General features: G+C 50.2%; 1 protein-coding gene and 1 long non-coding RNA gene across 4 annotated transcripts in view; one reads left to right on the top strand and one right to left on the bottom strand.

The window, feature by feature from the left end:
- Positions 1-26183, bottom strand: part of CORO2B (coronin 2B) — a 130779-nt gene that overhangs the window by 65094 nt on the left and 39502 nt on the right. Inside the window, exon 2 of the mRNA XM_037502796.2 lies at positions 2411-2611. Coding sequence (XP_037358693.2) covers positions 2411-2611 — 201 coding nt within the window. The remainder of the gene's footprint in view (positions 1-2410; positions 2612-26183) is intronic.
- On the top strand, positions 2611-6024 carry LOC119238792 (uncharacterized). Of its 3 annotated transcripts, XR_005123667.2 has the most exons (5): positions 2611-2689; positions 3486-3604; positions 4397-4500; positions 5137-5308; positions 5666-5684. It is a non-coding gene; the product is annotated as an uncharacterized LOC119238792 (long non-coding RNA). The 3 variants fall into 3 exon arrangements; XR_008549360.1 differs by lacking the exon at positions 5137-5308 and having other exon boundaries at positions 3544-3604; positions 5666-6024; XR_005123666.2 differs by lacking the exon at positions 5137-5308 and having other exon boundaries at positions 5666-6024.

Below are 26183 nucleotides of genomic sequence, written 5' to 3'. Positions count from 1 at the left end.
CTGACATCACCAGTTTGGATGCCTGCATAGCATCTTCTGTGTGACGTCCACTCCCTCCTTGTTGATGGGTTTGCAGCTTGTGTCCAGGTTTACAGAAGCCTGCATCTCTGTAAACAGTGTGTGGAGAGCCATCCCTAGCCCTCCTATATTAATCAAATTAAACAAAATTTATCACAGGATGTGAGCTAAAGGCATTCAAAGGCCATGTTTACACTGAATATATATGTTTGTGCTGTGATGTATCATATTATTTCTACTCTGTAAGGAATACTTCTTTGTCTGGTGTCCATAAACTATTTACAAAATCTGATCATATTCTAGACCAGTGCGACTGACAGCTTAAAATGCTTTGGTACCATTACTGAAATTAGAGGAAGAATGTAGAAACTTTAAAGCAATTTAAAAAGAAATTTTATGTCTGTTGGAAAAAATAAAAAACTGATGTTTGGGGAAAAAAATCGAGTAGTAAAAATGCTGCAAGCCTTTTTAAAAATATATGCTTGGGAATATTTTGGTTGGATAGATTTTTAGAAGTAGAATTGCTGGGCCAGCGGACATGCAGCTTTAAATATTAATAGATATTGCCATTGTCTACATTTATATCTCACTAAGAGCAAGATGTGAATACATCAAATGCACCAAGAGTATATGTGAGTGCCTGCTTGCTCACAGCTTTGACAATACCAAAGATTATTACTCCCCCAAATCTTTCCCTATTTAGAAGGTTAAAAGGTATGTTTTATTGTCCATGACTTGCTCATCGTATTTTTTGCCTATTTTCTATTGGTTCTTGTACCTATTGATTTTTCTGAACTCTTTATATATTCTGGACATGAATCTTATTTGTTACATGTTGTAAAAACTGTACTTACTATGTGGCTTGCTTTTAATTTTGCTTACATGTGTCACTGTAGTACAGAAACTACCTTTAAAAAAAAAAACTTATTCTAATCTATTAATCTTTTCCTTTGTGGTTGAGGACCGTGTGGTTTTTAAAATGCTCTCCATTTCCCGCCACGTGCAGTTTTTCTTTTCCTTTCTTTTTTTAATGTTTAGCTCTCTAACCCATCTGGAATTAATTCTTGTTATGGTGTGAGGCACTGAATGTTGACCTTTGCAAGTCATCAAGTGCAGTATGGCAGGGTGCCGGTGATGGACTTGAGTCCTGTAAGAACCAGCCCACAGGCTGCTTGAGACCTGCAGGGAATTGAGCTGGTCCCCGAAGTGCACAGATAGATTTGAGTTCATCTTGTTGGAGAAGGGAGGCAAGCAACACTTCAGAATTCTTCCAAGTAGACAGCTGTTGCTGTGGGCATCTTCAAAATTAATGAGCAGAGCTGCTGACTTTCTCAAGAAAGTACCAAAACATCCTTAACATGCTGTGTGGACAAGGAGCTTTCAGGCCCATTATGTCACAAATGCCAACATCATGGGTGTAGACAGAGAAGGATTTAGGATACCCATTTTACCATCACAGGAAAATACGTTGCAGAAATGTTCAGAAACACATTAAGGCAAGCTGCAGAGAAAACTGGAAACTAGCTTTCCTGCTGCCAAATTCACAGTCCTCAGGCCTCACGGGGCATCAGGCTTGTCCCCAGTGTCTCTGCAGCTGCCCCTTCAGTGGTAGGGAAGATCTGGCCTTAGCCTTTCCCCAGTCTGTACTTCCCTCACTGTGGGTAGAAGGGACTGGAAAAATCCATTTTGAGAACCAAGGCTTCCTTCCGCATGTTCCTCCTCCTCCTCCCCATGCAGGGCTTGGCGGAGGAGGAGAGTGGGATGAGTCAGGCCGGGAAGGGCAAGCGCAGCCACAAACAAGTGGGACTGACAGGGAGCACTTTCCCTTAGGCGTGTGACCTCCCACGGGCCTCTGGGGACTCTGCCTGAATGGCAGAGCTTCCAAATTTCATAATCTAGGGCTTTGTCGATTTAATTTGCTATATTTATGCAGGCAGCCACGGAAGGGGGAAAACTTTTAGACAGGAGGTCAGGGGTAAGGGAGCAGGTTAGCAATTGCCAGTCTCTCTGTGGAGAGGGCGTGCTATTTTACAGATACCCAGGGTGCAGGGATGGGCTGGGTCTCCATCCTATCCAGCACCAAACCGGAAGGTCGTGCAGATGCAGGCTTGGAGATCAGATGTTCCAAGCCATCTGGTTAATGGGAATCCCATGTACCTGAGGGAAGTTATTTGTCCAAGCGCAAGATCTCTGGGCTCCTGAACAGAATCCGGCTTGCGCTTGTCCCGTTGACTCTCAGGGGAGCCTTGGGGAAGGTAGTTACTGGACACATGACAAGGAAGTTCAAGGTGGGGAATGACCAGAGAGAAATAGGGCCAAGAGGCACTAGTCACCTTGGGGAGCTGCTCTCTGTCCTGAGGCTTAGCTGAGACTAGGGAGGCGCGACACATACCTGCTCCAGGGGGATGACAAGGAAGGAGCCACCTCCCGCGCTCTCGGTGACGATGGCCAGGAAGCGTGCATTGACAGCGCAGAAGTGGTTATCGTGCACGTTCTTGGTGATGGGGATCCCGTCGAAGCAGTGCTCCCGGTTGGCCACCTTTCCGTAGACATTCCGGAACTTGGAGCTGCGGTATTGCGGTCGCCAGGACATCTGTGAGGGGCCAGGAGAGACAGGGGTCAAGCTTCCTGAAGGGTCTGGGAGGAAAGTTGCTCCCTAGGGGTGCAGGAGGTGAGTAAGCCCCAGTGCTGCTCTATGAAAGTAGGGAGAGGAGAAGGAGCCTGCAAGAACTGTGCGCCCAGCCCTGTGCTAGAGGACTTACTCTTTTTAGAAAGTCCCACCAGAGCAAAGACTGGCACCAGGGCATTCACACAAGTCCTGTTTTTGGTGCACACCCCTGTCCCACCTTCCAGAAAGGATGGATAGTCCTTTCACCTCCAAGAACACACCTTGTGATCATGCATCTAGCAACACCCACAGGTTGCTTCCTGCCAGCCCCAAATGTGCTCAGTTCAGTATGGGTGGGGCCTCCCTGGTGGCTCAAGGAATTGAGCATGGCACTGTGAGGCTGTCCACAGCCTCTGCAGCAAGGGTTCAATCCCTGGCCAGCCAGGGAGCTGCCCTGATGGCGCAGCAGACCTCTCCTGTCTCGCCTATTGCTCCCCTCAGCAGTGTATTTCAGTGCATCTGTCTGTTCTGTTCTCCACTCCATCTCTAGAGGATCCTCTCACTCCCCGCGCCTCTGGCCTGTACCCCGGTTCTTGTGTGCATAAATAAATAAATCTTTTTAAAAAATTCAGTATGGGCAGTGTAAACAGAGGGGCAGGGTGTTCATAAGAGAGAACACTGCTGACAGTAGCGGGGCAAGGGAGGAGGTGGACATAAAGGAGATGGACTCCTTTATGTGCAAGGAGGCAAATGACCACCCGTTAGCATGCCCTTCTGATTCTCTCTGGGTGCTTGTAATGCACCAGTGCACCCTCAGGAAAATCTTAGTCCTTTACATTATCATCACCACTACCATCAGGCACAGAAAGGTTAAGTGACTAGTCTTAGATGACACAGCTAATGGGCCATGAACCCAGGTCTCTACTGGAAACCTGAGACACTTCGCAGACTACCTTTTGAAACAAGACTTCTCAATGGGTAAGCCACAGAGCACCCGCATCAAACCATCTCAGGTGGGGGAGGTTTCTGAGTTTCCCAAGTCATTTCTTAGAAATGCTGATTACTGGGTCTCCACCTAGACCTTCTAAATCTAATATTTGAGGACTGGGGTCCCTAAATTAGCCTGCCTCCTCTCCCCACCATCCCCTAGTGAGACAGATGCACTCTGAAGGTTGAGAACCCCCTTCTACACAAAGGAGTGGACCCCCTCCCACTCGTCCCTGCCCACCATTGATGACACAGGCTCCAGAAAGCCAAGTGGGTTCTGTGCCCCTGCCCTGTGCCGTGCACCGAGGAGGGTACAGATGTGCAGGACTGGACCACGGGGGCCAGTGGTGGACAGAGCAGTCAGTCCACATGGAGTCCAGCCTTCCTTGAGGATGGCGCCTCCTATGGGTGCACCCTAGCAACGGGTATCTTCACAGAGGGAGCCAGGGCGGTGCTCCCCCAGAGTTAGGCACCCAAGTGCCACGTGGCACACACACATGCCCAGCCAATGCCCGGCACACAGCAGGAGCTCAATAAGCCTCTGTAAAATAAACCTTTATCCCCGCTCCACATGCCTCCCCCGCTCCCAACACACACACACACACACCGCCTTCCTGTCAATTCTTCTGATGGGCCTTGAGTCCCTGGCCTCAAGGATGAAAGGGGAATTTTCTTCATCAGATATTTCTAGGGGGGAGAAAACAAAAGGAAACTCCACAGAAGCTGGAAATGAACTCTGGGGATTTGCCTGAAAACAAAACTTTGCTTTTAATTTAAATAAAGCCAGGAGCTCAGCCACCAAGTCCTCTTGCTGAAGGAAGTTCAGATGCAAAAAGAATTCCAGAAAAGGCTCCACACCTTCAGGCACATCCTCTTCCTACCAGGAGGTCAGTCTATGCGCATGTTGCACCCCATTCCTGACTGCTTTGCCTCTCTCTCCCAAATTCTGTGCAAGTAGGACTCACGTCAAAGTTCTTCTGCTGGAGAGGCACCGGAGGGGAGTCTGTTTGCTCCCCCTGACTGTGACCTCAAGCAAGCCCTTCTGCTCCCTGAGCAATTCATGTCAGGATTATATCAGGATTCCCAGAGGGGAGCCCCAGGGGGTCGGTCACTTGAGGTTTAGTGGTCACCCCATACTACAGAGATGAAGTTTTCATTTTAGTAGCTTTATATTTAATTTACATTAGAAAAAAATATGATGTGCATGCCAAATCTGTGATTTCACAGATAATTTTTAATGGGGTTAAGTTAAAAAAGAATCCACTCAAAGAAAGATACAGTATGAAAACTATACAGAGACCTGGAAAAAATTCAATCCGATATGGGAATGCTGGGAATTGCTGTCTCTTCCAAGTAGAACATTCTAGATGTCACAGTTCCCAAGGAAAAGAAAGGAGATGGGAGCCTTGTTCCTCTGGCCTCCTGCGCCTTGCTGGTGCAGCTCTGGCCTGAAATGCCACAAACCCCTCTTCTCTGACCAGTCTAACCCTGGCCTTAGAGCGCTACTCCGTTCTGACCCACAGCACCACAGAGACTCCCGGGACTCCTACACAGCCAGCAGCTCTCCAGGCTCGTAGTCTGAAACTTGAGACAAGGACCATCTTCCAGGGGGAGGGTCTCAGCTCAGTGGTGGCACGAAGTGAGTGGCCCTAGGGTCTGCTCAGCAGGACTGAAGACAGGTCTACACGCTTCCTGGTGAGCAGGACCTGGCGTTCTCTCCATCCCTGCACAGCCCTGGGGGCACCTGGGTTGGGCTGACTCAGACCACTTTGTGGCCAGGTGGCCTAGCTCTGAGCTCGTCCTCAGTGTAGACCCTAGGTCTCATGGGGGCTGTGAGGGAGAAGGTGTCAAGGACCAGACCAGAGCCACACAGCCCTAGATGCGAGTCCCGCCTCTGCTGCTGCCTAGCAGTGTGACCCATCCTCCCTCTCCCCCTCCCTCCCTCCCAACTCCCCTTCCTCTTTCCCTCCCTCCCTTGCTCCCTTCCTTTTGTAGAATCCTTTGAAAGGAAGCTGCAAACACCATGACTCCTGCCCCCTTATTCATCAACAGGCATTTCTTACAAGGAAGAACAATTTCCTGCATCAGTACATCACTGTGATCATGTCTAAGAAAATTAACAGCTCCGGATGCCATCTAGTACCCAGCCCATATTCTCCGAAATGCCCTTGACAACTCTTGGAGATACGGAACCAGGGTCGGGAGCCATGGTGCTCCCATGTGTTCCATTGGGTTGTGATCTCTCTTTGCCGCCTTTAAATGAGAACACTCCCATCACCTCCCTCCCTGTTGCAGTAATATTGACTTTTTGAAAACACCAAGTCTGTTGTCTTATAAAATGTTCTCACAATTTGTCTTAGGTTGCTTGTGGCAACTTCAAAGTCATTCCTATGTTTCGTATACACTTTCGACATCAGGTATAAATAAAGACTTGATTCAATTCAGTTAAAGATACTCCTGTTATTAAGCCCTGGGCTTTGGTGGGGGCGAGGATGAAGAGGAGGAGGAGAGGCCAAGGGAACGCACGAGAATGCTCCTGGGCTAGGCAGTGGCAGGCAATGACTATCTCGCCCGTGCCAGAGTTTGTTCTAGAAGGTGGTGTGCAGAGGCTGGAAGACCTAGGGGTCAGATCAGGCTCCAGCAATGCAGTGGGTCACAGCAGGGCATCTGCAGGCCCTGGAGGTCTGACCTTTCCCCTGTGGCAGTTACTAAGGGCTGACTTCATTCTGAGGTCAGCTACATGGGTGTTCAGGCAGGGAGCAGAAAAGACTCCTCCCAATTCTGCCAGAGTAGAGAGGCCATGCCAAAGCTCGGACTGGAGGAGCTGCCCAGACCTCAAAGGCGATCAGTGGGGGCAGCAAAGGGTGACCTGAAAATCTTGCTCCCAAATCTAATCCACATCCTGGGGGAGTCCCCCCTCTGGTTCTAGTGAGGTGAGGACATTTTCCCTCTGAATCCTTCAGGAGCAAGGAGTACAAGACAGACAAATCTGAGCTCCCTGAAAGGAAGGATGTTCTAAACGGTTCAAACAACTGAGATGGAAAAGGAAGGTCTGCATAGGTGGCGTTTCCCCTCCCTGAAGGGGTGCACAAATCAGATGGATGACCTCTGGTCCAGGGCAACATGGAACAATGGATGGGACTAGATGGCCTTCTAGTCCCCAGAAAAAGAGTTGCTGTATTTCATTAAAGGAATTGTGTTGCAACAGAGAGGAGCCTTGGGGTCAGGATGCAGAGCAGGAGTCCTGATCCTGCCACCTTGGCCGGGGACCTTCCTCTGTGAATCAAGGGTCACAGTGCCTCCCCAGCTGGGTCTCTGTGATCCTGAATGGCAGCAGCTGTCATAGCAATTGTCATCTCTTCTGAGGGCACCCACATGCTGATTAACGCAAGGCCACTTATTATAAGCTTTAGATACATATATTTTCTTTTTCTTGTTATTAGATTGTAAGTTGCCTCCTGATCATCCAGCTCCTCCTGGCCCCTGCACAGCGTGCTGCCCCTTACCCCCCAGCCCTCGGTCCGTCCAGCAGAAGCCTCGCAGTGACCCTGGTTAGACAACCTCTCTGCATGGTAAGAGGGCAAGAGTCAAGGTCAGGCACGATTGCCCAGTTCCTTGGATGCCACAGGCTAGAGTCTCCCTCAGGTTCGTCTTCCAGGGCTGTGACTTCAGCTTGCTGAAATTTGAGATTCATCGTCAAGCTAATGCCCTGCTCCTGACCACTGGCAAGGGTCTGGTCCCTCCCCTCCTCCATTAGCACTTCTTGGGCCCAGCCACTCCTCTGTAATGATTGTGCTTCAGACCATGGCCTCCGTCTCCCCTGGGTGCCTTGTCACCAGGACGCCACGCCTCTGAACTCGGTACATGTCTCAGACTGGGGTGTAGGGAGTCCCCTGCCACTGAACACAGCATCAGCAAGGGGATCAGTACCTGCAGAGTTGCTCCCAAGGCCACCTATGGCCATGACCCTCTCCAGACACCACCTCAACCTGCACCCCCAAGTCCTGCTGTCCAGTGGGTAGGGCTGGTCAGAACTACAACCCCACTGGAAATATATAGTATAAGTGTGTCTAATTTGAGGCTCAGAGGGGCTAAAAGACTGGCTCCAAGTTATAAGCTATCAAAGTGGCAGAATCAGGACTTAGCTGAGAGAACTGATTTATTCTGCTATTCTTCCAACATAATACATACCTCCTTCTTCAGCCTTTCCACCCAAATTCTTATGCCTCCATAGTTGCTCCATATAATTCAGGGCAATACACTAAAGTATAAAGAAACTACAGAGGAGACAGGGTTTGGGAGTCTGAAATTATCCATAGATTTCTATCTTGACTCCATCACTTGTTAGCTGTGTGACTTTGGACTAGTTATTCAACCTCTCTGAACATGTTTCTTTATCTGTAAAATGGGAATAATATCACCCAGCTCACTGGATGCAACAAAGGGACCAAGTACAAAGTGCTTGGTGAGGTGTCTGGCACAGGGTGGGTGCTTTTCAGACACTGATTCTTCCCACTGTCCTATAAGGGGGAGGCTCTGACCTCAATTAAGTGATTCTTTGGGGAGGCCAGGCTCTGCCAGAGGAGGAGAGGCCTGGGCTGGGCTAGGCCAAAGGTCAGGAGGCGGGACAGAGATGCTCTGGCCTGCAGATGTGTGCAGCTGCTGGGCCTGCTCCCTGGCGGCCTTGCTCTGGGCCCAGGGCCACGCTGTCTCCCTCTGAGAGGGGAGGGCCCGGAAGGAAGAACTATTCATTTCGCAGCTGAATGGCCCTTAAAGGCTCTCAAGAAATGGAGACTGGTTTTTTATTCCTCTGAGATAATCACTATGTACACTCCACATGGAAGCAAATTGTATCCTGTCCTCTGATCCCAAAAATGATTTATTGTGGCCAGCGGGTGTATTTCCTCGATGATGATGACAAATTTAGTCATTAATGGGAACGCAAAAATGTAAGCAGGCAGTTTTTTCCTTGTTGCTGGCTCAGGTGAAGAGGGAGCTCGTGGCCACATCCTGGGAGGGAAACTTGAGCCACAACACCCGGAGACTGCTGGGGTCTGCCCTGGTGGCTGCTGGGCCCTGGTTCCCCGGGGGGGCCCAGAGGATATGTGGGAGAGCCGCTCCCTGTCCACATGCTGTCAAGGAATGGCTTGTGCTTTTCAACCTGTGCGGGTCAGGAGCTGAGTGGCCGGGGACAAACCACCTTTCCTCTCCGGGTTCAGTGTCTCTTGGGTGAAATGCATCTGTCAACCTATGCTTAGAATATGTTTTTTGGTTGGGACAAGAAACAGGGCTTGCAAATGGCGTGCCACCTAACGGGCAGCAGATACTGTTTATCACAACCTCTGTCCTATCTGCCCACCATATCTGGGTCCTGAGCAACAGTGGGGAGTCTGGTCCTGTGTCATCTCTGAGCCAGCTCTGCTTTCCCAAGTCCAGGGCTGAGAACACCAGAGAGACACAGTATATGTGTCCAAATTGGAGGGAGTAGAGCAATCAGCGCAGGGGCCTGAGAAGCTGGCAAGGCAGGGCAGCAAACATGGCTGGACACCGTGCTTCAGTTCTTCCTCTGCAAAATGAAGAGCTATGATCTTTTCCTTTTAGGAGAAACCTTTCTGTAAATAAAATTTTTACACAGAACTTCAAAATGTAAAATGGCTAGTTTGGAGCTGTTGATATTCAAGACGGAGCACCTTCAAGCAATGGTCCTGAGACTGTGCTGTGGAAACCCTGGGTCCATGCGGAATCTAATGTGAGAGCCTCTGGTGTGAGGAGAGATGCCAGAAACCTGTGTTTAAGTTGGTTCAGCCACTAACTCTTGGGGGCCCTCAGACATACCCCCACCCCTCCATCTTCTCCCACCGACTAGCACAGCCTTTTCATGGTCTGATTGATGGCTGAGTTTTCACTGGCTTTCAGGGTGTCTGAGAAGATGTGGTAGCTACTCAAGAAAATGCCAGCACCCAGAAGCTGCACCACACGCGTTCTCTCTTAAATGATCTCTGATCACCGAAGGCACTGAATTTGGGCTCCCAGTGACACTGGGAGTTCCGTGAGGATCTGTCCCTGAACTCTCTGCATCTTGGGGTACATCCAGTTTCAGCAGGGTGCAGCACAGAAGCTGACTCCCTCACCTGACCCCACCCACCTCAGGCTTAGCAAGACTGGGCTGCAATTACTGGGGAGTAGAAGGCTCTGCAGTCAGCTGACCCACATTCCAACCTTGCTCCTCACCCAGGCTGACCTGGGAGGTATCATCTGACGTCTCCAAAACTCAGTTCCCCTTATCTGGAATGTCACCTCCTGTGGACCCTGCTCCCCCTTCTGAAATGTTCTTTCATCCCTTCCTTCAGGTCTTTCCTCAGTGACCTCTCAGTGAGACCTAGTCATCGTCCACCATACCACATATTTACTATCTGGTTTGTGCCTTCTCCACTAGACTGTCAGCTCCGGGAGGGCAGGGATTGCTGAGTCTGCCCACTGCTGTATCAGCAATGCACAAAACAGTACTTGGTACAAGGCCAACACTCAAAGAAGGCTCCTGCCAGTGGGTCTTGGACAGTAGAGTGCTAGTAAGTGGTTAACAAGCAGCTCCATGAGGGAGGGGGCATTCTGATTTGTTGTGTTTGTCAATTTCCATGGTGTAAATATTCCACTGATTTCAAGGCTGTGGTGTCGCTGAATACCAGTTAGTCCCCCAAAGTCACATCCTCGAAAGAAAGAGTCAAACTGAACCTCCACACCCAGGAGTTCCTGGCTAGGCTCCTGGCTGGGCGCACAGGAAGGGCCACAAGCTGCAGTCAGCCCACTTTTTCTCCATCGCTAGGAAATGTGGAATTCCTGAGTTCCAGGCCTGGTCTCCTTCCATCTCATACAGCCTCTTGGGCAAGTCCCTCCATCTTCTCATCCATGCAACAGGATCCCTTCCCTCTGCTGGACTCTGTCCTAGGCCCTGATGCCATCAGCACGCTGATCAAAGTCAAGTGGAAATGAAAATGTGGGATGATGCCTTCTCAACAGTGTGCAGATGATAGGCCTCGACACTGTACCTGCCCATCACCCATTGCAAACCCAGCCAGACACAGTCTTCCTGGAGCAGGCTCAGCCCTGATCCTGCAGCCTTTCCTGGTCTGCTGAGCGGGACGGGACTTGGAAGGGAAAGGCTGGCAGCCTCCTCTGCTCCAGTGTCTCCTTACTCCCCCTGCCCCGTGGGATGCCCCCTGATGTGAGGAGTCTTTGCTGCAGTTCCCCAGTTCTGTCCAGTGTGCCCCTTGTTCCTGGCTCATCACGCTAGTAACAACAAGCCGGCATTTATCATTACTTACGATGAGCCAAGCATTTGATCCTCATTACATCCTGTCATCCTTGTCACACCCCAAGCACCCGCTGCAACTATTATCCCCACTTACAAGTGCAGCTGGGATTGTCCCAGGTCACATAGTGGAGGAGCTGGAATCTGAGCTCAGTCCTTACTTGTTGGCTTCCCAACCCCACAGATGTTATGGAGGGTAGAAACTATGTCTCATTCTTCCTTATTCTTCCAGGGCTCACCCGTGCGTTTAGTGTAATACTGATTCATGTTTATTAAATACATGAATGAGAAGGAATAGGACAGAGATAAGGAAGTGACCCTGTCTCTTCCCCAAAAAGCTCTAAAAGCTCGCTGGATCTATCCCCCAGATCTATCCCCTTATCTCTCTCCCTTACCTATCCCCCTATCTGCAGGACCAGAGTCTAACGGGAACTTCCAGCCTGGGCAGAAAGTCAGGAGAAGGAAATGTCCGCCTCTCCCGGGGCCCAACCTCACCTACAAAAAGGTTTTTATAGAACCATAGCTTGCCCGAGCAGAGTAGGACCCTGGGGTTGACTAAAATCCGGTCTCATTTTATAGACCAAGGCCCAGAGAGAAGTGACTTTTCTTAGCCCACACAGCAAGGTTGCCTGATGACCAGTAAGCTTCCTGTCTTGGGGGGAGTGGTAAGACACAGCGCTGTCACCTCTCCCCTGCAGGCAGACTGGGTGGCAGCGTCTGGGATGGGCAGCACCCCCTGCCCCCCACCTGGGAGGCATGCACCCTTCACTGAGGTGGAGCTCTGTATTCCTCTGCCCGGCGAGGGAGAGGGGGTAGAGCTCAAAGCACAGGCCCAGCAGATGGTTTCTATTTGCAGCCACTGAGCCTGGTCTGTGCCAGACTCCTGACCTATTTTGAGGAACCAAGGGCCTCACTGGCTCAGGGATGCCTCCCACTCTCACCCCTTACCCCACACTTTGGCAGGAGATCAGATGGGTGGATTCAGGGCCAGTTGAGATGGGGAGCAGAAGAGGAAAACCTTTGAAAATGAGGCTAGGATGGATGTCTGTGAACTTGAATTCCAGGAAAGGGATCCTCAGTGTGAGCCCCTGCTACCTGTCTCAGTCACCTGAGGTTGTGGGAATTCAGGTTCCTGGGCCCACTTCATCAGGCCTCTAGGGCAGTACTCTCAGTGAGGATCTGGTCAGGGGTTCTGCTTCCTCTCTGAGAACCTTGCATTTCACGTAGTGTCTGCGGACAGCAGCCCAGGCCTCATCTGCGGACTGTCAGAAATACAGGATCATGGGCCCCGCCCAGATTGAAGCAGAGTGGACAGCTTAATGGGATCCCCAGATGATTCGCAGCGATGCTACAGCAGAGACTTCCCGTTCTGGTTCATTGCTTCTCAAACGTAAGTGCACCTCAGATTCTCCTGGAGACTTGTACACACAGATCCCCGGGCCCTATACCCAGCGTCTCACTCAGGAATCCAGGTTGGGGCCTGAGATTTTGTATTTCTTTCTTTTTTTAAAAAAATATTTTTTATTTATTTGTTTATATTTATATAAGCACTGGGTACAGTCAGAAGCGCGGGAGGGTGAGAGAATTCACCAGAGCCAGAGCAGGGAGCAGAGCAGGCAGACTGATGAAGTACACTGCTGAGGGGAGCAGCGGGCGGCAGGAGAGGTCTGCGCGCCATGTGGGACCCTCCTCCGGTGGCCGGGGAGCAAACCTGCGCTGCAAAGGCTGCGGGCAGCTTCGCAACCCAGCACTCAACCGCTGCGCCACCGGGGAGGCCCTGAGATTTTGTATTTCTAACAAGTGGAAGCTACTTTAGTTCCTGAGCTGTGACCTCTCATGAGTCCCTCTACCTGTGCCTCAGTTTCTCCATTTGTAAATTGGACGTAATTCATACTTTCTTCCTAGGACAGTGGTGAGGCTCTGATGATATTATATACAAAAGTGCTTTGTGAACTACTAAACAAAAACTATTATGAAAGTCAATTCGCACCTTAAAAAGCCCTTGGAGGCCTCCCTGGTGGCGCAGGCGGTTGAGCGCCGCACTGTAAAGCTGTCTGCAGCCTCTGCAGCACGGGTTCGATCCCAGCCGGCTGGGAAGAAAACCACATGGCACGGCAGACCTCTCCTGTCTCACCCGCTGCTCCCCTCAGCAGTGTATTTCGGTCAGTCTGCCTGTTCTGTTCCCTGCTCTGTCTCTGGTGAATCCTCTCACCCTCTCACACATCTGGCCTGTACCCCAGTTCTTGTATAAATAAATAAATAAAAACAAACAAACAAATAAATAAATGAGGCACTTGGGATAATCTCATTTGCCCTGACAGCCATCCCACCATACCGCAAGTCAGTAAATGAGCTGGGGGAATGTACTCAGGGACGACATAACTCTGCACTCCCAGACGCCAGCATGAGACTGCACGAGCAGTAAGTGCTTAATAAGGGCTGGTGGAATTCAATCCCAGACTTCTGGTTCTCAGCCCAATTCTCTTTCCATGTTCAAGTCTCACTCCCTTCTGCTGTGGGGTTAAGTCTCAGGGTCATGCAGAGAAGTGCTCCATTTGTTGGTTCCTGTAACCAGGGGACTCTCAGACTCATCAGACCATGACAAAAACTATCTACCACTTAATTTAGGACAGTCACAGACCAAGACCTTGTCTCCCCATCGCCTGGCAATGAAGAAAAAGATGGATTGAAAAGCTGTCCCTGGGGGAACGGAGTGACTCAGCTTGGGTCTTCCTCTCCCCAAGAGATAATTATCTAAATCACAACCAGGGGAGGTCATGGGACGGTAATGGTCTGTCTGCTACATGTGGCGCCTCTTTTGCAGAAAGAGGCAGCGGGCCATCTCTCACCACCCCAAATGAGAAAGGAAAGTTGAAAATCTTTACACTACTGTTAATCACCGTGGCTATGAATGAGGGCAAGGCCTCAGATTCTCCACAGAGGAGCAGGCAGCAGGCCACACTCACTGAGCTTGCTAAGGGAGATGCTTGCATTGCCCCAAGGGCTGTGGTGTGTGTGTGAGCATATGTGTGTATATGCTCTGCTATATGATTTGTGTGTATATGTGTGTGAGTATATGGTGTGTGTGTGCGTGTGTGTGTGTGAGTCACCATTTCCCCCTGGACTTTGGAAACAATTCAAAGGGCCTCATTGGCTGAGAGTCTGGAAACTAGAACAGGAACTTTTTGATTAAACTTAACATTACTGAGAAAATAAAACAGCTTTTGTTTGAAAATCCCTGTGACTGATGACTGGCTCATGATGCGCTCTACCTTTCCCTCATTGCTTTATAAAAAGAATCTACCACTTAATTTGGGGCCCAGAAGGAAAGAGGCTGAAGGCCTAGATCTTTGGCCAGAAACTCTCCTGCCAAGATCCTATTCCCCAAACTCCCAGAGGACACAACCTACCTCAGCCCCGGTGGTACACCTCGTGTCCCTCATGACCTTCTATTGGTAGTTTGGCTCCAGCACTCTGCCCAGCAGGAGGGGCCCGCACACAGTGGTGACTGAGCTGTATTGGCAGCGGGGGCAGAAGCAGTAACTGAGAGGAGGTGTGGAGAGGACAGAAGTGGGCAGAGGATCGTGCTGGCTTGCCTGGTGTGTGGGTGTGGATGCCTTCACGCCTTCGCGCTAGCTAATTGTGACCTCTCCTCCACTCGCCCAGGACGGTTGGATCGCTGAAGCAGGAAGCCAAAACCTCAGGTTCTGACACCCCAAAGAGGATTTTATGGCAACGGGATGTTCTTACAAGCCATGCTTGAGAGGCTTTCTCAATTCCCATCTCCCCTGTTAGCAAATGAAAAATCTGTCCTGGCTGACTTAAAAGCAGGAAGCTAGCTCCTGATCAGATGCCTCGCAGAGGGGACTGTGAGAAGAAGGGAGCAGGAAGAGAACTGGTGCTCAGAGGTGCCCTGGCTTTATAAACTTTGGGCCAAAATCTCAGGGGGATGTGATCAGTAGGTTGAGGGTAGTGCTGAGGGCAGAAGGTAGAGGGGCTTCTTTCCAACCACCTGGTTGGGATTCTGGAAGGAGAGAGACCACTAATACTCAAGACGCCCTGAGCCAAATCAGAGGTGGCCTCACAGAATGAAGATGAGCAAGGAGAATGGTCAGACAGAGAGGGCGGGGTGCGCACTCTGGAGCCTCCTTAAGCTGGCACCTGGCAGAGGGATCCCAGCCGTGGTCCTTGCATGCCGCTGAGCAAGAGGTGCCATGGAGAGGGGCAAGCCAGCTGCAGCAGAGGCTGTGGTGGAGACAGAGCAGACTTGGTGCAAGATAGACAGGGGACAAAGGCCCTACTGGGGATGGGCGGTCCATCAGGACTAAGAGAAAATGGACAGGAGGTCTGGTTGCTGCAGACTTCAGAAGTAGACGCCTAAAGAATGGCAGACCAGCCAACTTGGTGAATGCCAACCAGGACGTGTCCAAGGATCAGAGCAGGCCCAGGAGACCCCTTCCCCTGACACCAAAATCACATAAACCCCACAACCTAAATTCCTTAATGCCATTTTGAAAAAAGCCAGAGGAGAAGTTGAGCCAAAAAGACTGAGCCTTTACATGCTGAGACTGTTTAAATGACTCCACTGGAGGGGACTTAATGTGTTTTTTGCTACCATGACCCTAGGACATGGGGCTCTGGAATGAGATCAGGCCAGCTCCAGAGAAAATAGAGACTGTATCTTCTTTGTACCTCCCATGCACAGCTGTCAGGGCCGCTGTGTCCAGTCACGAAGGTTGGGCACTGCATTGCTTGACCTTGTGAATAGCGCCCCCTAGAGTTATACAACTCGCGACCATGTAAATCCTTCACAATGGGGGCCTCCCAGGTGGCGCAGTGGGTTGAGCTTAGCACTGTGAAGCTGTCTGAAGCCTCTGCAATGCAGGGTTGATCCCCGCTGGCCGGCTAGTATCCCACATGGCGCGGCAGACCTCTCCTGTCACGCCCGCTGCTCTCCCTCAGCAGCATATTTCGGTCGTCTGCCTGTTCTGCTCCCCGCTGTCTCTGGTGAATCCTCTCATCCTCCTGCACCTCTGGCCTATACCTCAGCTCTTGTATAAAAATAAATAAATCTTCTAAAATAGATAAATAAATAAATCTTTCACAATGACGTGTGGGCAGAAACCAGCCCAGGAAGGCTTAGTTCTGAGCCTCCTGCAGCTCTCTGCTGATGGAGGGAGCCAGTCTCCTGTGCCTGCATGCCTCTGAGCAAGAGCTGCCATGGAGAGGGGCAAGCCATGCTCCTGGCAATGTGGCTTTCCCTGGGAGCCTGGAAGCCCTGCTTGATGGTCATTCTTTATCTCCCATTACTAAAGGTCAACAGTGAGATGTATTTCCAGCAACCAATATAGAACTCAGGTGATGTGGAGGGACTACATTTGGTCCTCTCTAAGCAGAGGCCTTGAGTGTTTCCAGCAGTCAGTCTATACAGCAAGTGTCTATACTGGTAGGTGTTAGTGACTCATTTCTGGCAACTTGAGAGAAGAGACTTTCCTTGTGCAGGTGTGCTTCTTCTGTGCCTTTTTCTGGTGTGATTGCCAGGGTCAAGAAGTTACTGAATTAGCCCCAGAGAGTTCTTGGACCACCCTGTCCCTGGGGATCTGCCCTCCCTTGAGTACCTATAGCATTTCCTGTCTGCAGCCTAGGTATAAATTTGGCACTAGGTATAAATTTCATAGTGTGATTGGTTCTCTTTACATGTAAAGAGAAGGCTCTAGATGGCTGTAAGCTGGTTCCACATGCCAACTTTGAAGTGTGGAAAGAGTATAGATTCTAAATTCAGACAGGCTTGGGTTTAAATGTCAGCACTACCATTTACTGAGGTATAAACCTCTGTACGTATTTTGGATATTAGCTTTTTTTGAGCTTGTGTTTTCACCTGAAAAATGGGGAATAATGCCCACTTCTCAGGGCAGTTTCCACCCTCTTAGTCTCCCTGATAGTGTCCCGCACACACACATAATCAATTGTTGGGCAAATGACTGAATGGTAGTGGTGGTGGGGGTGTGGTTGGAGGGAGTCAAGCAAACACCAGAAATGTCCCCTGACTCTGCTGTCTGGGTGTTCCCTGGGAGCAGTAGGACAAGTGTCTGGAGAAGGGAGGGGTGGCAGATATTGCTGACTGGTGACACTCCAGCCATTCCTATGTCTTTCCATCCACCTCCACACAGGAGGGGCAATTGCTATCCCACATTCCTTACACTCAGGAGAGGGCCTGTGACCCAGATCTGGGCTGAGGGGTTTCTGGAAAAGGTGTTCTTTTTTCCTCATTAATAAAAGAGACCCATAGGAAATGTCTTTCTTGACATACTGGTGGATGCATTGCTTCCTGTCTTTGTCTGTAAGGATGCAAAGTCTGGAGCTGTGGCAGCCACCTTGGGACCATGAGGTGACAAGCCCAACATAGTGAAGAGGCAAAAGAGAAGGATAGAAAAAACCTGGATCCTTAATGACATCATTGAGCCATAAAACCAAGTCTCCTCTTTCCAGATCTCCTGTTCAAGAAACCAGAAATACATTTACAGCTTGAATCATTCTTGGTTGATATTTTTTATTTGCAGCCTAAAACATCCCTACTGGTAGAGATGAAAAATTAAGGGGAGAAAGGAACAGATGTCTGAGTCCTTGGATCTGTCTCCGTAAGGTCTATGTCTCAGAGGCTCTGCCCTCATAGCCCACCCCTGCCAGAGGGCAAAGAAAACCAAGGGTCTTTTCCTGTCTGATTCTCAGCTATTGGCAGAGTCCTTTGGGATGGGCTGGTGCAGCCACCTCTGCCTTCCAAGCAGTTGCTGGAAAAGCTGCACCACTCAGGATAGTACTGACAGCCGCTGGGGGACAGCGATGATCCGGGTCACACTGCCCATTGCTGCACAGCCACCCATGAGGCACCTCTCGGTCCAGCAACACTCTGGAGACTTGAAAGCGATCCTCCCCCACCCGCTCTTTTCTTTATTCCACCCAATGCTGTCATTATCAGCCACACTATGAGGAAGCGGGTGGAGATGAAAATGAGGTCACAGATGTAAAACATCTGGCACAGTGCCTGGTGGGCAACGAACAAAACCAGCACCTCCCTTCTCCCTCCCGCACAGTGGCGACATGGTGACACACATGGCCATGGGGCAGCTGCTCAGGGATGGTGATGCCTCTGGCAGGGCACCCCCCATTGTGCTTTTTGGAGTCTTGTAATTCCCCTTCCTCCCTTCCCTCAGGAATAGCTCAAGAATCCCGCCTCCCAGCTCCTCGGTGATTTGAGGTCACGGTCACAGGGTCAGGGTCCTCCACTGGCACCTTCTTTATTCCCATCCAAACCTTTTTGATCAGATCCTCACAGAGGCTGTTCCTGCCACTCGCCTCCTGGCCCCACCCATTCCATCAGCAGGAAGCCCAGGAGGCAGCTCAGCGCCCAGTCCTTCCATATCACACCGTATCATCCAGCCCTGCTCTTTGTCTTTGGACCTTCCTGGTCAATGAAAGCTGCTGCCGTGATTCCCCCAAGAGCCAGCCCACCATGTCATCTGGCCTCTGCAGACTTCCCGCTGCTGATAAAGCTTGTACTATGGATCAGGATCCCCAGTCTGCAGGGCCTTTTGTGAGACCAGCGAAAGGTGACTTCCTCGGGACAGAGCTGTACACCAGAGCCCACAGTTCAGCGAGTGGAACCTGGGCTGGATGGCAGAGCCCACTTGCTCCTCTGCCAGGTGGCCTGTATAGGGCACACCCCTATGTGTGAGAGTCACTGGTGCCCCCATAGGCGATTTCTGGGGACTCCCCAGCTCTCTCTCACGACTTCCTCCCTCACTCAAAGCCCCGGAGTCCTCATCTGCACCCTCCAGGCTGCTGTCATGTCCTGTTTGTCCACATCCCTCCTCCCCAGGACACAGGGAGACAAAAAGAGCCAAATGCCACCCAGCCGTGCCACGTGTAGCCAGGGCAGGCATCGGAACATGAATGTGAGTCTGGAATGGTCTTAAGAACTTTTTCACTGTCTCTAGGCTATTGAACTATTTCCACTCCAGGTTTCCAGTTTGAATCCTTAAGTCTAGTCTCTGGAGCTATTTTTTTAGAAAGATTTATTTTATTTATACAAGAACTGGGGTACAGGCCAGAGTTGCAGGAGGGTGAGAGAATTCACCAGAGGCAGAATTGGGAGCAGAACAGGCAGACAGACCAAAAACACTGCTGAGGGGAGCAGCGGGCACTCCAGGAGAGCTCTGCCATGCCATGTGGGTATCCCCCTTGGCTGGCCACAAATCGAACCTGCGCTGTAGAAGCTGTGAACAGCTTCACAGGGCTGCGCTCAACCCGCTGTGCCACCAGGGAAGCCCTAGAGCTATTTTTCAGTTATTTATATGTTTGTGTAAATCAGGCTTCCTTCCATTCTGGAAGTCAACTTTAGGGAATTCCTTGCACATCTGGTGGGGAAAGGCACAGAACCCCAGAGTCTGGCCCCCAAAGAGAGAGAGGTGAGTCATTTGGAGATAGGGCCACAGCTTGCCCAACAAAGGCCACAACAAGGCTTCCAGGACAAAGGACAGTCCACAGGCCATGAGACAGCGATCCATGGACTCAATCTGACCCATACATGTGAAACTTGAGGGCCAGCACAGGTAGTGAGTCAACAACATTTAAACAAATTAGATACTTCACATAAAAATCCAGACTGCTCTCATTTCAAACAAACAAACCAGAAAGCAGAAGACCTTGCCACTCTGGGCCTATCCCTGCTACTGTTCCTTCGGGTGGGAAGTGGGGCACTCCAGGGACACCCAAGCTACCTCCCTCAGCTTGGTGCTTCTCTGAGTCTCATACACACTTGAACACTGTGCCCTGGTAGAATGAAGTAGTTGGTAGTCAGAAATATATTGCTGGAGAATGAGCTGACTTTGGCTTTGGAAGCAACCAGCACAGAAAGATCTACCTGTGGATCAACATATTGCATTTCTTGCTAGATAGCACTGCTGGGCAGAAGCTGGGGACACCTGCATTCTCTAAGAGGAGAAACAGTGACACATGCATAGAGGGAATATTATTCAGCAATGACAAGGAATAAACTGCAGATACCCCCGCACCATGGATGAATCTCAGAGACACGTGCTGTGTGGGGGCCATGCCCCCACTGCTCAGAGTGCCCACCTCCAACCTCATTCCTAGCAAGTGGTATAAACTGGGGTGCTGGGAACCATGATCCCACATGCAGTCATCACACCCAGCCCCACACCTGCTCTGGTCCTCCCAGGGAGCCTCTGGCTCCAGGTCCTGAGATGGAGAAGCCCAGCAGGATCTGCAAACAAAGGAAGTGTGAGACTGTGTTTGGCTTTGCCCCTGGGAATTTGCCCCACTTCTTGAGAAAACTCCTGAACATTTTTCCAGACCACCTCAATCTACAGGGCCACTGGCGGAGGCTGACCTCACCCACTTCTGCCCTTCTGGGACAGGACAGTGGCATGAGGAGGTAGGGTAAACTTGGCCTGAGCGGGAAGGACTGTGGAGGTCACACATGCCCACCTGCACAGGCTGGACACTGCCGGGGCTCCCAAGTGACCTTCCAGTTGTGTGCAAAGGGCACCAGATCTGAGTCCAACTTCTTCAGTTCTGCTCTCCTTACTGATGCTCTGGTAAGTCTCAAGTCCTCAATTCTAGAGACAGCACAGGGTAGAGGTGATGAGAGCTGGGCCACTGCCTTGCTGTGTGAGCAAACAGCATCACTTCTCTGAGCCTCATTTCCTCATCTATAGAACTCAGAAGACATTAACAGTGCTTACCTCATAGGGTTGATGTGAAATTAGCTTCCATAAAGTGTATAAAGTACCTGACACATTCTAAACCTCTAGAAAGTTTAGCCATTCCCATCATCAGCATTGTCCTCAGTTTCCCCATCCGTGGAAAGGGAATAATACTTAACCTTGACCTGCCTACCTCCCAGGGGTATCCTGAGTTAAGGTGAACAAAACTGCAAGCTCTCTGACAGAGCTTGTGTCTGCTCTGCTCTCCTGCTGCATTCCCAGGACCTATTAGAGTGCCTGCAACAGTCAGTGCTCAGTAAATAGGAATGAGTGAAAGAATGAATGGATGGAGGGAATGTGGGAGTGGTAGGACTCTGAAGGCACGCCATGGGGCAAACTCCTTCTGTTTCTCATGTAGTCAATGATGTCCAACAACAGAATGAGTTGTATTTGACATGGTGAGTTCCCCATAAGTGGAGGCAATTAAAGATTTGGAAGATCACCTGGCACCGTGTCAGATGGCACACATCAAGTTCAGGTTGAATTGAGTGACACCTCAAGAGTTCTTTCACACTCAGAGGAAATGACAGGTCCACTCACCTCATTCCTGTATCCTTCCTGCCACCGCAGCTGTCAGTCATGTCTAGTTAACTCACAGGCAAGAGAGTGTGAAACCAGTCCTCACATTCTCACATTGTAGTCATCCACTCCACCCAGATGGACAATCTCAACAACACGCTCATGTCCACACTCCACTTTGGCACACAGCCACCCCCAAGCAGCTGCTGCCATCATTATTAAGAATAGTAGCAGTAAACATCCTGAGTGCTCACTACAAGCCATGCTCTGGGCTCAGTCCTCTTCTGCCTTGTTCTCATTTAATTCCCACTCCCAAGAGAAAGGACTCATGATCCATTTGAAGACACAAAACCAAGAGTTAGAAGACAAACAGCTCACCCAAAGTCACATGGCCGGTGAGCAGCCAACTCTGTCTCCCTGCAAAGTCTGTCCTCTCGAAAGGACAGGCTAACACAAACACAGAGGACCCCCCTAAGCAGCCACAGCAGAGTCTGCCACTTCTCCCCAGGCTGCTTCCAGCACAGCTGTCATCCCAACCACCATGGCGGAGCCATCTGGGCAACCCACCCACCAGGAAAGGCAGAGTCGTGAGGCTAAAGGTAACTTCTCACCTCAGGTGCATGTGCGCTGGTCTCCAGGTTCATGCAAGTGAGGCACCCCCGGCGGACAGTGGACGTCTGCTTGGGCCCCAGTTGCACACAGACTCCAGCTTGCAGAAGGCTCCAACCCAGCTTTGTCACTCGTCACTACCTCTGCTCCCCTGAGCCTTCTATCTCAGCCAAACCAAACCATCCAGGTCACCTCTGGGCCTTTGCTGAGGCTGGCCACCTGTCAGGACCACCTTCTCCTGGACAGTCCTATTCAATAGCACAGTACAGTTCAGATGTCTCTGGAAGCCTCTCTGAGCCTCACAAGGGACTGCTCTCCCCTTTGCTTCTGCCATAGCCCTCGGTCCATCCCTCCAATCCGGCACTTACTGCATCATCTGCTGGCTACTTGTTTATGTGTGAGGCGTGCCAGACTGAGTCCCGTGGGGTCCAGGCGTGTCTGATTCACTGTGAGAGCCCGTCTGTGTGCACAGCGCCTGGCACTGCAAAGATGCTCCCCAAACGCTGTGGTTTCATGACCTGTGGCCAGGAGAGTCCCCACACAGGGTCCTGGTAGGGTCTGGGTGGTGGCACAGTTGAGAATGCCCACTGCTGACATCATCTGTCCATACCAAGCTGATAACAAGGCTATCAGTTAGAGGCAAGGTTAACATCTGGGGCTCCTTCAGAAAGCAGCAACAGCTTTCCGGAAGTGGGGCGTGTAGAATCAGCCATGTTTTGATCACACTGCTCTCAAGTGGAGTCTGGCCAGCCAACGGCCTAGCTCTTACCCAGCTGACTTCCCACCATTTGTTGGGGGATTTCATCACAGAAACTGGCACCCTGCCTGACACACAGTGGGAGAGTCTGGAAATGTTCTAACCTGGTCCTGACACAGCTGGCTGGGTGATGGCATCCCACCCACCCACCCCCTCTGAACCTCAGTTTGCTCATGCACAAAATGGGGGAACACCACCCCGGCCCTGTGAGTCTTCTAGGGCCGAGGTAAAAAGAGAACAAGGGACTAAAAGCAGATGCATTTTGGAAATTAAAAAATCATTCAAAAGCAAGATGCAGGAGAAGGTGAGGTTGGGAGGCGAAGGCTCTCTTTACTTCTTTGGCTTAAAATAATCTACAAGAGGGCCTCCCCGGTGGTGCAGCGGTTGAGCGCTGGGTTGCGAAGCTGCCCGCGGCCTCTGCAGCGCCGGTTCGATCCCCGGCTGCTCCCCGGCCACCGGGGGAGGGTCCCACATGGCTCGCAGACCTCTCCTGCCGCCCGCTGCTCCCCTCAGCAGTGTACTTCGGTCCTTCTGCCTGCTCTGCTCCCCGCTCTGGCTCTGGTGAATTCTCTCACCCTCCCGCACTTCTGACTGTACCCAGTGCATGTACAAACAAACAAACAAATAATTAAATAAAAATACATGCCCCTTTAAAAAAAAAAATAATCTACAAGACCCAAAACACAGTCCTTTCTGCGCCACAGTTTCATCACTTATCAGATGAGAGGTTGAACCAAATCAGTGTTTTTCCACTTCAAAATTGCTGCTGACACATTTTTGTGCTCTCTTCAAATCACCTGAACCATATTTATTTAGGGATTTTGTTTAAATGGGTCCTGTGAAATTTAAAGATCTGCTCAAACCTCATTCTAATAAATGTTACTTATGACATTGTTAGTTTGCTGTGTTAGCTATATTTTGTCCCGAATATACATTAAATAAATACATGACAATCCAACCAAACTGTTCTGCCAGGCGTCACTGACGTGACCTTGCACACCACTGGGGGTACATGTCTGTTCTCTGAGGAGCAGAGGATCCTTCAGATCTGCCCCAGCTCCGATAGCCCAAGGTTCACCTCTGTGATGCCCTCACCAGGCACCAAGTCCTGGGTCAGAAGGAAGGACAACCCCCTCTCCAGGAGCCTTCAATCATGTCTACCAAAATGCTCGCCAGTTGCTTTGGTGTGTTTTACTTGTATTTTATTTAAAGACTGCTCTCGAGGGCCTCCCTGTTGGTGCAGGGGCTTAAGCACAGCACTGTGAAGCTGTCCACAGCCTCTGCAGCATGAGTTCGATCCCTGGCCAGGGAGCTACCCACACGGTGCAGCAGACCTCTTCTGTCTCTCCTGCTGCTCCCCTCAACAGTGTATTTCAGTCAGTCTGCCTGTTCTGTTCCCCACTCTGTCTCTGGTGAATCCTCTCACCCTCTTCCCCCGACACCTCTGGCCTGTGCCCCAGTTCTTGCATGCATAAATAAATAAATCTTTAAAAAAATAAAGACATAGGTGATGATATTTAGATGAAAGGAAAATGAGGGCAGGAGAAAAACAACAAGGCTCAATGCATACATAAAAGGCTTACTAGAGCTCCTGAATGCTGGGAAATGGAAGAGTACCACAAACTGGTGCTCTGAGCTCCTTTGCAACCAAAGTAAAAAGGGATATATGATTTATTCTCATCAGCTTGTAACAGATGAGCAATGTCTTCCGCCATAGCCCAAGATAAACATGATAATGGTCTCTGGGTCTGCTGACCTGGGCATAAAGGTGTTGCTTCCATCTCCTGACCTGCATGCCTGCCTCTCCCTGAGCCCATCTCCTATGCTGATGCCACTCTGTGATGCTCTCCCAAATAAAACTTTTTTTTTTAACATATTCTTTTTTTTTTTAATAGAGGCATGTTTTATTTATTTTATTTTGTTTGTTTGTTTGTTTTGTTTATACAAGCACTGGGTACAGTAGAAGCGCGGGAGGGTGAGAGAATTCACCAGAGCCAGAGCGGGGAGCAGAGCAGGCAGAGGGACCGAAGTACACTGCTGAGGGGAGCAGCGGGTGGCAGGAGAGGTCTGCGCGCCATGCGGGACCCTCCTCCAGTGGCCGGGGAGCAGCCGGGGATCGAACCTGGCAGCTTTGCAACCCAGCGCTCAACCGTTGCGCCACCGGGGAGGCCCCTCCCAAATAAAACTTTGATCCTGTTACTTCCCTTTCTTACAAACACACAATGGCTTCCCCTCATCTCCAGAATGAAATTAAAAAAAAAAAAAAATTCATGTTTGCGGTCAGCCATCTCTATGAACCAGATCCCAAATACCTTTAGGGTCACATCCCCAGGAACTCATATTTAGATCTCAGTGGAACTGCTGGAGTTCAAATCTTGGCTATACCACTTAGAAGCCATGCAACCCTGGGCAAGTCACATAATTCAACTGAGTCTGAATTTCATCACCCATCAGTAACATGAAGACATAAACAGTTCTTGTTCCAGTGGATTCTTATGAGAACTGAAGGTGGGAAGCCAGGAGAAAGCACATCAATGCCAGCTTCTGGGTAGTGCACACATATCTCCTGACCTGTGCTCCTGCTATTGCTTCAATCTGGCTGCCTTTTCCCTTCCTCTGTTGCCTGAAATTCCATCATTCATTTGGACCCAGCTCAAGTGCTACTTGAACTAGAAGCCTTTCCTGATTTTCCCAATCAAAATAAGCCATTTCTTGCTCTTTCCCCACAGCACATAATTTATATGCAATTCAATAGATGCAATACTCAGCCAGTGTTGTTCACACTGGAGGGTGACCTCCTGCTAGTGGGTTATAAAATCAAAAAGTTGTATGTTGCTATCGGCACTCAAAAAAAATGAAACAGAGTAGAAAAGACTAGAAAATATTCAAGTGCATGGTGTGATTTTTGATTTGGTTTTGCATATAGAACATACATTTGCTTGGTAACATAAAATGATTTTCTTACTAGGAATTGCAGGCCAAAGATCACCTGAAAGCCACAGCAATAACTGTGGGTTCCTTGAGGGCTGGCAGAGTCAGGTTTTCCTCTGTGTCCCAGCCCTTAGTACAGAGCATTTATAGCAGTGAACTAAAAATCCAGTAATCCAGAACAGCGTGTTTACTAGGGCATTCTGGGTGCTTGGGCTTCAACAATTAATTCTCCACATTCAGTCACAGCTTCTGAGGGCCTCATTAAGGCACAGGACTCTAGCAGGATGGGAACCTCCTAGGGGGATTTCAAAATTGAGGTTGTTGGCTGTGGATTGAAATCAGTCCCCACTTACCCAGAACCCCACTTTCTTATTTTCTGCAAAATGGGGGTGAAGATGCCAGCACTGTCCACACAGAGAGAACCCAGGAAGAAGGGTCTGGCATTTACCTGGTCCTGCTCTTCACATCGAGTTTGCTGAGAATGAACACACACACACCACACGCTTACACACACAGACACACATGCAACAAATACACTCATAGACTTGGATGCATGCACATTATTCTTCATTTCATAGGCGGGGATGTGGAAGCCCCGTGAGGGTAAGGGACATGCTCCAGGTCACACAGCAGGCTAGTGGCAGAGCTGGGGCTAGAACC

This window comes from Talpa occidentalis, unplaced genomic scaffold, assembly GCF_014898055.3.
Source record: "Talpa occidentalis isolate TD23 unplaced genomic scaffold, MPIMG_talOcc4v2.1 talOcc4.11, whole genome shotgun sequence".
NCBI lineage: Eukaryota > Metazoa > Chordata > Mammalia > Eulipotyphla > Talpidae > Talpa > Talpa occidentalis.
The sequence above is the reverse complement of the archived record's forward strand: the minus strand, read 5'-3'. Positions and strand labels throughout refer to the sequence as shown.